The sequence below is a fragment of the Entelurus aequoreus genome, linkage group LG09, assembly GCF_033978785.1.
Source record: "Entelurus aequoreus isolate RoL-2023_Sb linkage group LG09, RoL_Eaeq_v1.1, whole genome shotgun sequence".
Classification (NCBI taxonomy): Eukaryota; Metazoa; Chordata; class Actinopteri; order Syngnathiformes; family Syngnathidae; genus Entelurus; species Entelurus aequoreus.
This window is the reverse complement of record NC_084739.1, coordinates 13840165-13856377: the sequence shown is the minus strand read 5'-3', so window position 1 is coordinate 13856377 and position 16213 is coordinate 13840165. Positions and strand designations below refer to the sequence as shown.

Here is a 16213-nt window from a genome sequence, read left to right as displayed (position 1 = left end):
GGTTGATATCGGAATCGGTAATTAAGAGTTGGACAATATCGGATACCGGCAAAAAAGCCATTATCGGACAGCTCTAGTTTTTTTCTAAAATAATTTTTGTTTAATTGTACAATCCTCCTTTGCTACATCGCGCTACAAAGTTTGTGTTGCACTCTAAAGCAGATTTTTTTTTTTTTCTTAGCATATTCTACCTATTTTTGCCCTAAATGATACATTTTCAAGCCTACAAATGGATAAATGAAGACAAATATCAAAGCTAGAGTAGTATTGGCAGCGCGATGAGACCAAACCAATCAGAGCGCACTGTTCAGTATGTGGCCACTGATTGGCCCAGCCTCAGGCAACATCCAGTCTCGCCTTTAGGAGTGTAAAGGTGAGCATGTGAGTGTTATTTTAGGTCTTGAGTGCTCTTATAATGTTAAAAAACATATTTAGAAGGCATTTTATGCTCTAACTATAAAAATATTCCATTTATACTTCGCGGAAATAAATTTACCCCGGTCAGGCCTAGAACATAGATTTTGTAACCCCTCTAGTTACAAACTTTTAGATCGAGCCAAATATGCCCCTGTGTACGAACGCTTCATTCATTCATTCATTTTGTGTACTCTTCTATTTGCTAATAGCAGCTTTGCAAACACTTGCACACACACAACAGAAGAGAGGGTCATCAACTCGACTGGCCTAAGAGTACAACAATAGCAGTCAATCTTCATTTCCACAAAGTTTGGTGACTTATGTCAATTTGGTTCCGTTAAAATATAATTTGTAAAACGTTTGCACAAGTTTAAAATGATCACATTGTCACTTTTCGTTAGCCTGTCAATAGGCTGGTCCTTTGTCATTTAGCATTAAGCTGGTGGCAAAAAAAACAAACTTTATCCTGTACAGTTGTATTGATTTTTTCAGTTTATGCTAAACTGTATTGTTTTCATTTTTTATGAAAAGAAAAATGATACAATATATTAATTTTTCAAACTGAGACTCACTGACTTTGGCTCATTTTCTGTGAAGAACATACATCAGAATACATATTTAATGACCACACACCATACACCCCCCTACACATTTCTATTACATATACATTACCGTTCAAAAGTTTGGGGTCAACCAAACAATTTTGTGGAATAGCCTTCATTTCTAAGAACAAGAATAGACTGTCGAGTTTCAGATGAAAGTTCTCTTTTTCTGGCCATTTTGAGCGTTTAATTGACCCCACAAATGTGATGCTCCAGAAACTCAATCGGCTCAAAGGAAGGTCAGTTTTGTAGCTTCTGTAACGACCTAAACTGTTTTCAGATGTGTGAACATGATTGCACCAGGGTTTTCTAATCATCAATTAGCCTTCTGAGCCAATGAGCAAACACATTGTACCATTAGAACACTGGAGTGATAGTTGCTGGAAATGGGCCTATATACACCTATGTAGCTATTGCACCAAAAACCAGACATTTGCAGCTAGAATAGTCATTTACCACATTAGCAATGTATAGAGTGTATTTCTTTAAAGTTAAGACTAGTTTAAAGTTATTTTCATTGAAATGTACAGTGCTTTTCCTTCAAAAATAAGGACATTTCAATGTGACCCCAAACTTTTTAACGGTAGTGTAAGATGTCCGAGGCTAAAAAAAGTGTGGAAATTGACGTTCTGTGTACCACACACACACACACACACACACACGCACGCACGCACGCACGCACGCACGCACGCACGCACGCACACACACACACACACACACACACACACACACACACACACACACACACACACACACACACGGCAGGCCTAGACAGGAGGAGGACAGAGTGTAGGTACACAGAACATCAGAGGGTCAAATGTGCGAGAAAATGAGAGCAGACAGTGTTGACAAACAATGTTGCGACCTTGTGTGGGAACCGCAGGTGCAGAAACACAAAAGAAGAATCCCATGCAGAAACTGGCAGAGAAATTTTCCGTGCAACGTTCATATTGTTGTTACTCAGCCAGCGTTTGTGGGTCTGATGGACCCGTTGCATTTTGTGGCTTTTAAAGCCTCACAATCAAACACTTTTATGTTAAAATACTGAACAGATGTTTATTGGGACAAGGTAAACATCTGTTCAGTATTTTAACATAAAAGTGTTTGATTGTGAGGCATTAAAAGCCACAAAATGCAACGGGTCCATCAGACCCACACCCCCTGGCTGAGTAACAACAGTATGAACATTACACAAGGGTTAACATGAACATGGTAATGCATGCATCGGTTATTTTCGTATACTTTACAACTTTTGGCAATGGAAAATGTCCAATTGGGAAAGTGAAAACAGCTGTATAGTGTCAGCGGGTTGCTTATTTTGGTAACATCCAACACATGTATCTAAAATCTATTTATAAGGACAACATTCTTTGTATAGAATCAGAAAGTTATAATTGAGGTATTTTGGTATTCCAGTTTAACTTTGAAGTCCACATGCAAACTCTTCACACTGCTGCTTGTGCGGCCAATGTCCTCTTTTCTGTTCGTTACGGCATTCAGTGGAATTCTGGTGTCACTCGCTGCCCTCTCCCCTCCTTTGTTTCCGTATGAGCGGCACCATTTCATTTTCCGCAGTTAATGGGGCATGAAGGCAGTTGTGCTCATTGTTAGACATCTCTGTGAAGTGCCTCTCAAAGTTCTGTCTTCACAAAGACAGCTTAGAATTTCGGAATGGAAAAAAATGTTGGGGATGAACGCATTGACGGCGTCTTCTTTTATGGACTGTACACTTACTGTTACATGCTCAACTTGAATGGTGCGATACAGGGAACAAGTTGAAACATTTTCCTATGACGGGTGACAATGACGCTATTGACAACAGTGCAGATGTTTCACCATGGCAACCAGCGTGATGATGAAAACATGCCCCAAGGGGTTATAGGGGTGCTGTATGAGGGTCCAAGGTTAGAAAACAGTTCTAGTCCTGTTACACCCTTGAATGGCGCACAATGATGTCACTGTTTAAGGGGTTGCAGCGCTGGCGACCCACAGTAAGGCACATCTAAGGAATAGAGTGGGATCTCAACACTGCAAAAAGTCAGTGTTCAAAAACAAGAAAAAATAATACAAAAATTAGGGGTATTTTATTTGAACTAAGCAAAATTATCTGCCAATAGAACAAGAAAATTTGGCTTGTCAAGACTTTCCAAAACAAGTAAAATTAGCTAACCTCAATGAACCCAAAAATACCTTAAAATAAGTATATTCTCACTAATAACAAGTGCACTTTTCTTGGTAGAAAAAAAAGAGGCCTTTTTTTGCTCAATATGTTGAAAAATATTCTTAAATTAAGTAAATGCGAGTGCCATTATCTTGACATAATGATATGTGCTCGGCATTACATTTCTTGTAACCAGCAAACTTATACTAAAAAATAATTTATTGTTCTTAATGGAAAGGCAACAAGGCAACCGTTTGTTACTCTCGGGTTCTCCTAGCCGCTCAGGCAAATCATATGGTCTAAAAATGCATTTTTCCGTCGATAACATGATATCATCGCGCCAAGTGCGTGCTCTTTCAGTCAATTAGTGCGCATATATACAGCCCGGCCCCCGGCCAAATTTTTTTTAATTGTAATTTTGAGGAATTTGCATAAACTATTTCTGTTCAAATTTGTTTGAAATGTCACATTTTAAATGTTTAAATATTAACTGTCAGTTTACTGTACTGTGCCAACTGTACTACTATATGAGTACGTATTTTCTATTGTTTCATTGAAAATAAAACAGCGAAGTCCATTTGGCTGGCATCTGTTTTAATTATGAGACACAAACGTGTCAAAATCATGATTTTTTTTTTCATGCTTCAAATAATAAATTATTACTTTAAAAAAGTAGTTTTATACTTGTGAGTGTTGATGACGCAGCTTTGCAACACTTGATATTCTAGTTTCAAGCATGTTTTACTCAATATAGGTCATAAAAGCTGTAGTATCTTACTGAGATAATTTAATAGCAAAACCCTTAAAACAAGCAAAAGACTCTAACATAAAGTCTGCTTAGTGAGAATAATTATCTTATTAGAAAGAAAATAAGCAAATGTCCCCCTTATTTGAGATATTTAATCCTACTTAGATTTCAGTTTTTGCAGTGAAGGCCATTTACAAACATGATGCGTATAAGAATAAGCTGCTGTTCTTGTGTAAATGTTGCACACTGACATACGACGTGACTACATATGTTTTCTATCTTTGCGAGCATGATGTCTGCAATTTTGCTCTTGTGGCGCTTTTAAGTGGTTGCTACCCCTCCCCGAAAATGTCCCTAATCATAGCGAGCATCAGTCAAAAATGCCCGCTGTGTCTGGTGTGCACATTTTGTTTTTGTTGCATGTTAACTGAAGCAGGAAAGCAAGCTCTTACTCACCTGATCTCCAGGCTGAGGTCTCATGAGCGATACCTGGTCGTAGCCTCGTCTAAAGAGAGCCCACAGGGCGTCGAGCTTCCCCTAGAGAGAGACACATGCGCGAGCAATGCTTATAAATGTCAGGAATCACACTTGAAGCGTGCTTCAAATGATTATTTACCTGAATGGGAGTGTACCACCTCCTCTGCTGGTAGGCCCGGCGTGTAGGTTTCCGAGGTTTGGGCTCGTAAGGTTCAAATTCTTGCTCTGGCATCTTGACGACAGCATTTTTAGGTTTGTCCAGCTTAGCGCCCTCCTCAGTGGAGCCCTTCTCACCCCAGCGCACCTGCATGACAACACATCAACAAGGAACACATTAGATGGTTGCACTAATGCGGGGGTCAGCAACCCGTGGCTCTTTAATGCCACACTAGTGGCTCCCTGGAGCATTTTTAAAAAAGGTTTGAAAATGGGAAAAGATGGGGGGGGGAAATAATTATTTTGTTTTAGTATGTTTTTTGTTTCAGGACAAACATGACACAAACCTTCCCAATTGTTAGAAAGCTCACTGTTTAATATGTTTGTGTGTATGCTTCACTGAGGTGAACATCGTTTTGTCCTACTAATCTCGGCGGTTCTTGAACTCACCATAGTGTGGGGTGTGACGCAACAGTTTGTTTACATGTAAAATCTTCCACTCCTCTGTCTCATTTTGTCCACCAAAAGTTTTATGCTGTGCGTGAATGCACAAAGGTGCACTTTGTTGATGTTATTGACTTGTTGGAGTGCTAATCAGGCATATTTGGTCAAGCTAATCAATGCTAAAATGCTACTTAGGCTAGCTGTATGTACATATTGCATCATTATGCCTCATTTGTAGGTATATTTGAGCTCATTTAATATCCTTTACTTGTATCCTCTTTGCATATAATTTAGTTTTGCATGTCTCATGACACATTATCCGTATGTAATATTGGCTGCATGTCAGATAGTTGTTTGTGTGCCATGTTGTTCCAGACCACAGCAAACATTACCGAGCTTGCCAAAGATTGTAATAAATCTTTGGCAGCCTGCCGTTTCCTTTAACTTGAAGACACAAATCTATATATCTTTGGCCATTAAAAGCCAGTAATTTCCAGGAGTTATCTCTCCTTCTGAGTAGCCTCTGATTTACTAACAGTTTCTAATGTTGTAAAAATGTGTAGAATAAATATTACATTTCAACATTTCTGTCAACGAAGATTTGCTTCAGCCTGCGACACACAGTCATTTTGATAGTAGGCTGTTATAGCTAATATAGACACTAACGTCATGTGTTGCCTTCATTATAACACTTATTTACGGCTTTTCATTTTTTGCGGCTCCAGACACATTTGTTTTTTGGATTTTTGGTCCAATATGGCTCTTTCAACGCTTTGGGTTGCGGACCCCTGCACCAATGGTAATCTGTGTGTAGGTGTGTATACCTCCATGCGTTTGATGCCACCCACTCCTCGTCCTCCGTAGTAGGAAGCGTCCACTGTGGGCCACCGCTTTTTGGGCATCCCATCTTCATCATCAGATTCCTTTTAGAAGAAAAACCTCAGTTACAGTCGGTTTTAAAACTAAACAGAGGTTTCCTCTTAAAGGGAACGTGCGCTCTTTTTGGGGGGATTTTGCATATCATTCACAATCATTATAAGAGACAAGAACACACATCTTTTTTTATTAGGATTTTAAAGATGATAAAAAAACACTTAGAAGATGCGGCGATAGGGAGTCACCGTTGTAGTCTTCAAAGCCCTCTAAAACAACTTCAAAACCCTCCATCAACGTTTTGTACACACACTGCAAGTATATATATAATGTAGTAACAGACACGTTTATAACAATATGTAATATGTTCAAAATTTACCATATTTTGATTATTTTAATTAACTTTCAGGCATTGATTTCTGTTTCCATAGCAGCGCACGTCTGACTACTGGCAACTAATGTGTGTTCCTACTTTTGGAAACAAAACGCATGTGTTCGTTTTAATCATAGCAGACTTGGTAACAAACAACAAAGATGACTGTTTTTGGACAAATGGGGATTCACAACCTTATACTTGTGAAGCTGAATGAATGAAGGTTTAACTGCTGCTTCTAGAAGTGAGCACAGAGAAGAGGGTGAAACGTTGGAGCAGACTTAAGCTGACAGAGTGAGGTGAAATCGACTCAAAGCTGCAAATGTGGAATTTGGAGACAAGCTTTTTCGACATAAATGGTGTGCTTACTCCAAATAAACCAGAAAAAACGTCCCCGGCCAGCTGGACCAAAGAGACAACTGTCCATCGAGGGAGTCACACTTTATATTGATCATGATACACGCAGCACGCCATGCATGTGTCTTGACAGACAATATTGGAACGCATTATGGGACCCCACTCAAATATTAACACTAAATTGGTCATCTTACTCTTGGTTTTAATCGCACTCAATAATTATATCTAACTTACCTACAGTTTAACAGGATAAACCTTGCCAAATGCTATGAAACCATGTTTTAATTAAAAAAAAACATTATCAAGGCTTAGGTCAGGCTGATTACAAAATATATACTCACCAAATATACTGCAAAAAATTAAAACATAAAAACCGATGAAAAATAAATGTACATACAATTACACAGTGCTAAAATAAGTACATTCTAAATAAATGATAATAATGATATATATGTTTCTTAAATAAATTGTCAATAAAATTTAAGTGCAACTGCAAATAAAGCTTCACCACTTTAGTCATACTTTTTGCGCTCAATTAACTTCTCCATGAATTTAGCTCCAAACTTGTGTTAGTTTTAAATTGCCATTACTGCCAAAAATGGTGGGAAAATGTATTACAACTGAGTACAGCTGAGATATTTTTTGCGGCCCTCTAGAGCAGTGTTTTTCAACCACTGCGCCGCAGCACACGTGTGCCTTGAGATACAGTCTGGTGTGCTGTGGGAGATTATCTAATTTCACCAATTTGGGTTAAAAATATTTTTTTGCCAACCAGTAATTACAGTCTGCAAATGATGTGTTGTTGTTGAGTGTCGGTGCTGTCTAGAGCTCGACAGAGTAACCGTGTAATACTCTTCCATATCAGTAGGTGGCAGCCGGTAGCTAATTGGTTTGTAGATGTCGGAAACAGCGGTAGGCAGCGTGCAGGTATAAAGGTGTCTAATGCTTAAACCAAAAATAAACAAAAGGTTAGTGCCCCTAAGAAAAGGCATTGAAGCTTAGGGAAGGCTATATAGAACTAAACTAAAACTGAACTGGTTACGAAGTAAACAAAAACAGAATGCTGGACGACAGCAAAGACTTAACTGTGGAGCAAAGATGGCGTCCACAAAGTACATCCGAACATGACATGATAATCAACAATGTCTCCACAAAGGAAGATAAAAACAACTGAAATATTCTTGATTGCTAAAACAAAGTAGATGCGGGAAATATCACTCAAAGGAAGACATGAAACTGCTACAGGAAAATACCAAAAAAAAGAGAAAAAGCCACAAAAATAAGAGCAAGACAAGAACTAAAACACTACACACAGGAAAACAGCAATAGACTCAAAATAAGTCACAGCGTGATGTGACAGGTCGTGACAGTACACCGACTTTGAGACAATAGCTCTATTGATGCATGCTTGGTTATGGTTTAAATTAATATCCAACAATTGCGACAACGACTTTTTATTGTCTATTGAGTTTCGTTTTTTAATGATTTCTGCTGGTGGTGTGCCTCCAGATTTTTTTAATGAAAAAAATGCGCCTTGGCTCAAAAAAGGTTGAAAAACACTGCTCTCTGGGACACTCGCTGCCCAACAATGGGCCCCGCGGGGCCCTATGGTTAAGGAACACTGGATTAGAGCATTTGGCTCAAGTATACAATGCCAAATATGGTTCTTAGCCTTATAGATAGATACTTTTACGGTCTGGCTTGGTGTTGTGCCTCTTTATTAGGGAAAAGTACGAACAAAATAATGCTGCAAGGAAATGCACAAACATGCATAGCATAACTGCTTGGAGGTAGCTAGCAAAAAGCAATGATCAAGCACCTAGCAGAGAACCAAGCTGAACTAAATACAACCCCAATTAACAATACAAACAGGTGCACTTCTAGATCCTTCAAACAAGAATGAAGGTGGAATATACAGATGCAAACAGAAACTAAAAATACAAAAAATATGAGTCTCACACAGGAAACAATAGTGGAAACACATGAAAAAACTACAGTGGCTAATTTTGATAAATGAGCATTTAGACTTACAGGCTCTGGAGGAGGTGGCGGTGGAGGTTCTTTAATTACCTGAGGGTTAAGATAACAAAACAATCTTAACTAGACAAGCAAACAGAAATGAAAGATACAATGATGACGTGTGACCTTACCACAGTGCAGCAGAGAGGCCAAAACCACCACATGAGCAGCAGGGCCAACAGCAAGAACACCACCAGCAGGGAAATCAGCACGATGGTGCCGTCAAACTGCAACACAATGAATGATGAATTAAAAGAAGAATAAGGTCCGATGTAGCAGAACTTGTCAAGCTGAGCAGGTTACAAAGTACTCACAGCCTCCTCTGATGACACACACAACAGAGGAGACGTCAGAAAGAAGAGAAGGAAGAAGACTGGAGAGAATCCAAAACAAGTTTGAAAGGAAAAGGTAAGTAAAAAAAAAAAAAGTGTGTTGTTGTTGACTGCACAAGGACTCACACATTCAGTAGTTGTGATGTGAACTGAGCTGGTGATGTAGGAGAGGCCCTCGTTCATGCTCACCTGCAGGTAGATCACCCTGCAAAACACAACATGGAAAGCTTTAACGACTTGGACGTGGTCTACTGTACACGCTTGCCACAGGCAGCCAGCACATTCCTCCGGGGGCTCTGCCCATACTTGCTTTCTCAAAATGCTGACATCGACACTTTTCCCAAATCCGCAAGAGGTCAGGGGAGTTCTCTGCCTTTCATACTTCATTTCCTCTGCTTGGAAACCACAAACCTCAACATTTAACGACATATTTTTTACCTGAGGCCATGGGAAAAAGAGGGGAAGCGTAAAATATACATTTTGGAATAAAAATCGTATTTTTTGATGGCATTCACTAATATTACCTCAAAAATTATGGAATTACATTTTTTATTTTTTTCCTTATAATGGGCGAAGCTAAAGATGAAATACAACAATATGGCCTTACCCAAAATAATCACAATACATAATGTATATCAGAATCGGATTAGAAAGGTTATATAACACGCTATTGATCAACTAGGGATGTGCCTTCAGGATTTTTATTAAGCATCCTTATGTTAACACAAGTCTTATATTCAAATCTCATGCGATTGTGCAACTTTTTATAATATTGTGGATAGCTTATTTGTTGTGATTTTTTTTAAAACTATGGTTAAGTCAAATTTCATTAAAACACACACAAACATTATTTGATGTGTTGTTTTTTAATGTGTGATGTATTTAAATATTTTTGCTATATAATGACATATTTTTGACATGTGTGCAATGTCATTAAAATGAATAATGTCAATAATATATTTTTGATATATGATATATTAAACTGTTTTTAAAATGATTTAATAAAAACTAGGGCATTTGAACTATTGAAATATTCAATCATGATTAATCGCATTATGTCTATAGTTAACGCAATTTTTTCATTATTAAGTATACCTTATTAAAATGCACACCCAAGATGGGACTGTACAATTTGTTTGATTTACACACACACACACACACACACACACACACACACACACACACACACACACACACACACACACACACACACACACACACACACACACACACACACACACACACACACACACACACACACACACATCTCTGTGTGTGCGTCGCAAAAACCAGGAAATTTAGAAAAGAACAAACTATCTACCGGCACAGACGTGTTTTGCTTTATTGTGGGGACAGAAAAGCAAGCTCAAATAAGAAACCACACATTCTATAATAAACTGAAAAAACACAATGCCGCGACTCACAAACTTTGCAAGCGACTTTAGAAATAAAACAAGCCCAAAGTCGCCTGTAAAACGCAGACTTGGCAACACTGCTGCTGCTCGCAGATAGGAACTAGGGTGATAACTCACAGCAAAAGTGGATGAAAATAACTTTGGTCTTGAGGAATGAGCGACCTGCCAGGACTTCAAAGCTAAACTTGCCATTGACTAAACCTTTTTCTTTGTCCATTTATGCTCTCTATTTGTTCCTGTGACATTCTACAATATGGACTGAGGGTCACACAGGACGCACGTTAATCACGTTGTCATGATCCGTGGTCCGGATCATGTTTTTGTTATGTTCTGTTAGTTTGGACTCCCTAGGTTCCTGTTTTTGTGCACCCTTGTTAGTTGCCATGGTTACTTATTGTTTCCACCTGCCTCTGATTGGTGTTCGGCACGTTCACCTGCTGCCGAGCACTAGTCAGAGAGCTATTTATTCACGTTGCTCGCCACACTCGGTCTGGCTTCATTGTTTGCGGTAAGCAACCGTCACGCAGGTTGATTTCTTGTTTCTTGGCTTTTAGTTCATGATTCCAGTGCTAAGTTTTAGTTCTTTAGCTTCTCGTGCGAACGGCACGCTTTCCTTTAGCATGTTTCCTGTTTTTGGTTTACGCTATGATTTATGACAATAAATCATACTCCTACCTTCACGCTTTGTCCGGAGTTGTCCGTTCTGTATCCCGGGAGAACGACCCCTCCACGTGACACACGTTTTCAAAAAACCAGTAACGTTTAAGGAAACTTTTGTCAACTTGTTATTATTGTGTTAACTTTCACCGGCCTATATGGACTGAGGGTCACACAGGGCGCACGTTAATCACGTTTAAAAAAAAACAGTAACGTTTAAGGAAACTTGTTATTATCGCTAGTGATGATACTCAAAACCGGTTTTCCCGGTTGTTCGATAAGAAAAGAACCGAGTCCTCGGACTCGAATCCCTTTTTGAGAACCGGTACCCGTTATCGAGACCACTATAGTAAAGAAAAAGAGTTGCTTCATTATTCAAATCTCTGGGATCAATCCCGTCCCGACCAGAAATGCCCCGTGAGACATCACAAGAAATGACGTCACGTAGCTCAGTCATTAGGAGCAGATAGGGAAAGCAGGAAAAACAATGGACCGAAAAAAGCGCTCCAAGGTGTAATAAAGTTAAAAACAAAAGGTATAATCCAATGAATAACTTTACTGAGAGATTTGAGCAGGGTACAAACACATGACGAACACTTTTACGACCAACCGGAAACATAGGAACCAGACTAGCAACGCACCTCCTTTACGGCAGCTGTCGCAACGTTCTTAAAGCAACCGCGGCACATACATATATGACATCTCCCTTTTTTAACTTTTGTTTTTCTTGCTTTGTAAACAAAACAAAATCACACTGTATATGTGTTGTCTGTCTAATTATAAATAATGCAGACGAGGCGTGTTGGCTGAGTTCTTGACGTTTACTTTCACAGCGTGCTCATAACCTCATTCTTAGCTGCTGGGTGGCGACATGCAACAACACTTTTCGGGGCTACTGCGCATGCTCGTTACTCCCGTTGCATGCTGGGTAGTGTAGTTGTTATGTTCCTAGCTCATAACATCACATCTTTCCCCCTATAAAGAAATAATGTTAACTCAATAAAGTGTTTTTTTTTTTTTAGCTTTAACTTTTCATTTTTTAGCATTGTAACCACATTTGCAAACAACTTTTCTCTTCATAGAATTTTCTTTCAATAAAGAAATAAAGTGCAAAAAAGTCAAAGCAACATAACAAACAGTTATGTCAAATAACAGCAGAAGTGCACTTTTTGGAGAGCTGTATTATTTTCAGTTTTGTGCCCAAGGGACTGATTTTATTTAACACTATATTATTATTTATACACCTATAGTGATCACAGAGACAGGTTGTTTTTGTGTTACTGTATATATTTGTTTTTCTGAAAAATCCCACTTAATATACTTTGGGTAACAACAGTCAATATGTATTTATTTTATTTTATTTTTTTAGGGGGGTAACAGTCAATATTTATTTATTTATTAGATTTTATTTTTTTCTTATATAATAAAAGTGAGCTTTTGTTAAACCAAATATTGTGTTATTTTCCCCATATACAACAACCTATCTGGACTCGATAAGAGAATCGACAAGGAATCGGTTCGATAAGAGGATTCGATTATAGGCTCGAACTCGATAATTTCTTATCAAACATCATCCTTAATTATCACGTTAACTTTCCCCGGCCTATAAAAATTTTAGATTACAGAACATTATAGTATTACTTTACAGTGTATTTTGGATTAGTGATTGTATTTATTCCCTTGGATTATATTAGATTTTATAAGAAGGTATACATTTATAATATCATACAGTATTTCAATCAAATACATTAAAACTCATGTGTGGGTCAATTCCTTTTTAATAAATTGTGTATGCAGATTGCAGAACCTACAAATTGAATCCAGACCTAATCCATGTTTCACATTTGGCAATAGTTAGGATTCAACAAGGAACCTCCTATTAAACAAAAAGCTGAAAGGCAAAACAATTGGCTATATTTGGCCGGGAGAATACATGTGTTTGTCAGTGACCAAAACAAAGCAAGCTGGCAGCCATATAAGAAGTGGTGAAGGAGGCAGCTGCAGATTGTAATGCGGGGAAGAGAATGGAGAAAGGCTTCTTGTGCTGTGCTGACAGATTGGGGGGACAGAGACAAACAAGGGGGGCATTGAGCTTTGAAACTGAGGAAAGGGGTATCGGGGGGAGGTCACTGCAAGGTGGGGTGGGTATAGATAGAGTGGGGGATGGAAGGAAGAGAACCTTTCCTGTTCTACATCCCTTTAGCAGCATCACTCCCTCCTGAAGAACACCCCCCCGTCCCCTTTACTTCCTCACCACCACATATGGCCTCCTCCAACATCTCCTTGTACAACTGTGGCATGCTGTCACTGACTTGGGGAGGAGGACATTGGTGGTGCAGGTGCCACTCCCGGATCGTCATATGGTTGGGGGGACATGCTGCTATCAATCTCTATCAATCATCATCTCCACACTATACGTGTGTTGGTAGTCACATCCGGAAGGATTGCAGTCAAGACGGATTTGTGTGAAGACGCCATCAATGACTTCATTCTATCAGACAAGGCCTGGGTAGAACAGAGGGTGATTGAGGTCTGATTGAAGAGGGGGTCACCCCTAAAGATCTTTAGTACCAGCACCGGCATTATCACCAATAAAACATGATTGGATAAATCTGGTGTTGAAAACCTTGACCAGAACCTGCACCTCAACCCCACCAAGACTTTCCGTATTTGTCTCATGGTCACTTCCTGTAGGGTGTGACAGACCTTATTAGATGAGGACGGTGTGCCTAATGTAATGACTGTTATGTTATCGGCAGCTGTTCGGCCCCTTTCAGCCTTTCACAGCTGATTTCCTTTTTACCAGTATGACACAAGGGTGTCAGGCAGTGCTGAATCTGCACTAATGGGCGTCAGCTACATGGAAAGACAACTCCTTCAGGCACTGTATGACAAAGCACTATGCTCAGAACCATCAAGGCCTGCAGCACACTCATAACTCATGGTTATTGTTTGGTGGGTGTAGAAAATTGTCATGAATATAAGGAAGGTTTTGTTTTAATTAACATTAAAAATATCTAAACTAATACAGATGGATGATTTTAATTCAATGTGTTTTTCTTGTATAGAATGTTTTAATAAAACAAAATTGTTATAACCTAAATTATATGTATGTAATCTATATTATGTTAACTTATACAATAAACTATAAAAATACAATGAAAATACGTAATATTACTTTTTACAAAATACACTACCGTTCAAAAGTTTGGGGTCACATTAAAATGTCCTTATTTTTCAATTTTTCAATTTAAACTTGTCTTAACTTTAAAGAAGTACTCTCTATACATTTCTAATGTGGTAAATGACTATTCTAGCTGCAAATGTCTGGTTTTTGGTGCAATATCTACATAGGTGTATAGAGGCCCATTTCCAGCAACTATCACTCCAGTGTTCTAAGGGTACAATGTGTTTGCTCATTGGCTCAGAAGGCTAATTGATGATTAGAAAACCCTTGTGCAATCATGTTCACACATCTGAAAACAGTTTAGCTTGTTACAGAAGCTACAAAACTGACCTTCCTTTGAGCAGATTGAGTTTCTGGAGCATCACATTTGTGGGGTCAATTAAACGCTCAAAATGGCCAGAAAAAGGGAACTTTCATCTGAAACGCGACAGTCTATTCTTGTTCTTAGAAATGAAGGCTATTCCACAAAATTGTTTGGGTGACCCCAAACTTTTGAACGGTAGTGTATGTTCATTACATTTTATACTCTATAGGAAATGTTATATGCAAATATATAGTCCATTGATTATTTCACAAGTACAAATAATCACATTTGAACTAGAAAAATTATTAGGTTTTGTGTGCACAGTTTTTAATATTCGAAACTGATTTTGTTATAATGGTTAGGTTAACTTTATGAGAATTCCCACATTGGGGAATCATATATTTTTTAATCTAAAATAGCTGAAAGATTTATTTGGATATCAAGCTATGTTATTCTAAAGATATGCAATCATTTATATGTATATATGTCGTTTTTTTTAATTCTGTTATGATTGTTTTCTTTCTATTTTGAAAACACTTCCTTTAGGTCTACATAACACATAATGATGAATGGTCAACCTTTTGCATAGATTTTGCTGTGAAGCCATATCTTCAAGCCACTTTTTGGCTGCCTCTGGAAACAAGACGTTTTGAGAGGCAGAGTTGTTAAGATGCAAATGAACCCCTCCTTCAAGTTGACTGAACCTTCCTCCCTTCTTTTTAATTCTTCAGATGAGACGAGAGGTGTGTATATTGAACGGTGTTGGTTAATACAACCAATAACAGAGCATTTTCGTTCTTGTGGATGTACTTTGGGCATGTTGTAGAGCCGACTACAAACGCTTATACATAGATTCACAATGGCGGATTCGCGCAAATATCTTCAGGTAAATTTCTACCATATATGGATAACCACCTGACCTCACCGGTGGGAAAAACAACACAGGTTGTCCAAAGTTTGGCGGAAGTATGAACGAAGGCAATATTATTTTATAATTATCTCTGCAATGCCTCTACGGTAGTCCTTCTCAAATAGTGAGGCAAGCCCCCCAGGGCTGCGTGTGACCTCGGGGAACATGTTTTTTTTGGCCGTACAAGAATATGATGAAGTGTATGTAGCACATGGCTTCACTGTAACCACGGTGGGAGACAAATAAAGACCTGTGTGTGTTGTTTCCTTTAATATTAATAAGCTTACACTGTTATGCAGAGGTATAGTTATAACAATTATATAGACAAATTATACTATTTATACCGTATTTTTCGGACTATAAGTCGCAGTTTTTTTCATAGTTTGGCCGGGGGTGCGACTTATACTCAGGAGCGACTTATGTGTGAAATTATTAACACATTACCGTAAAATATCAAATAATATTATTTAGCTCATTCACGTAAGAGACTAGACGTATAAGATTTCATGGGATTTAGTGATTAGGAGTGACAGATTGTTTGGTAAACGTATAGCATGTTCTATATGTTATAGTTATTTGAATGACTCTTACCATAATATGTTACGTTAACATACCAGGCACGTTCTCAGTTGGTTATTTATGCCTCATATAACGTACACTTATTCAGCCTGTTGTTCACTATTCTTTGTTTATTTTAAACTGCCTTTCAAATGTCTATTCTTGGTGTTGGGTTTTATCAAATAAATTTCCCCCAAAAATGCGACTTATATGTTTTTTTCCT

At 38.3% G+C, this 16213-nt stretch overlaps 1 protein-coding gene across 1 annotated transcript in view; it reads right to left on the bottom strand.

The window, feature by feature from the left end:
• Positions 1-16213, bottom strand: part of antxr1d (ANTXR cell adhesion molecule 1d) — a 68657-nt gene that overhangs the window by 12356 nt on the left and 40088 nt on the right. Inside the window, exons 12-17 of the mRNA XM_062058110.1 lie at positions 9086-9164; positions 8759-8854; positions 8640-8678; positions 5830-5928; positions 4545-4709; positions 4385-4465 (exon numbers count right to left, since the gene is read on the bottom strand). Coding sequence (XP_061914094.1) covers positions 4385-4465; positions 4545-4709; positions 5830-5928; positions 8640-8678; positions 8759-8854; positions 9086-9164 — 559 coding nt within the window. The remainder of the gene's footprint in view (positions 1-4384; positions 4466-4544; positions 4710-5829; positions 5929-8639; positions 8679-8758; positions 8855-9085; positions 9165-16213) is intronic.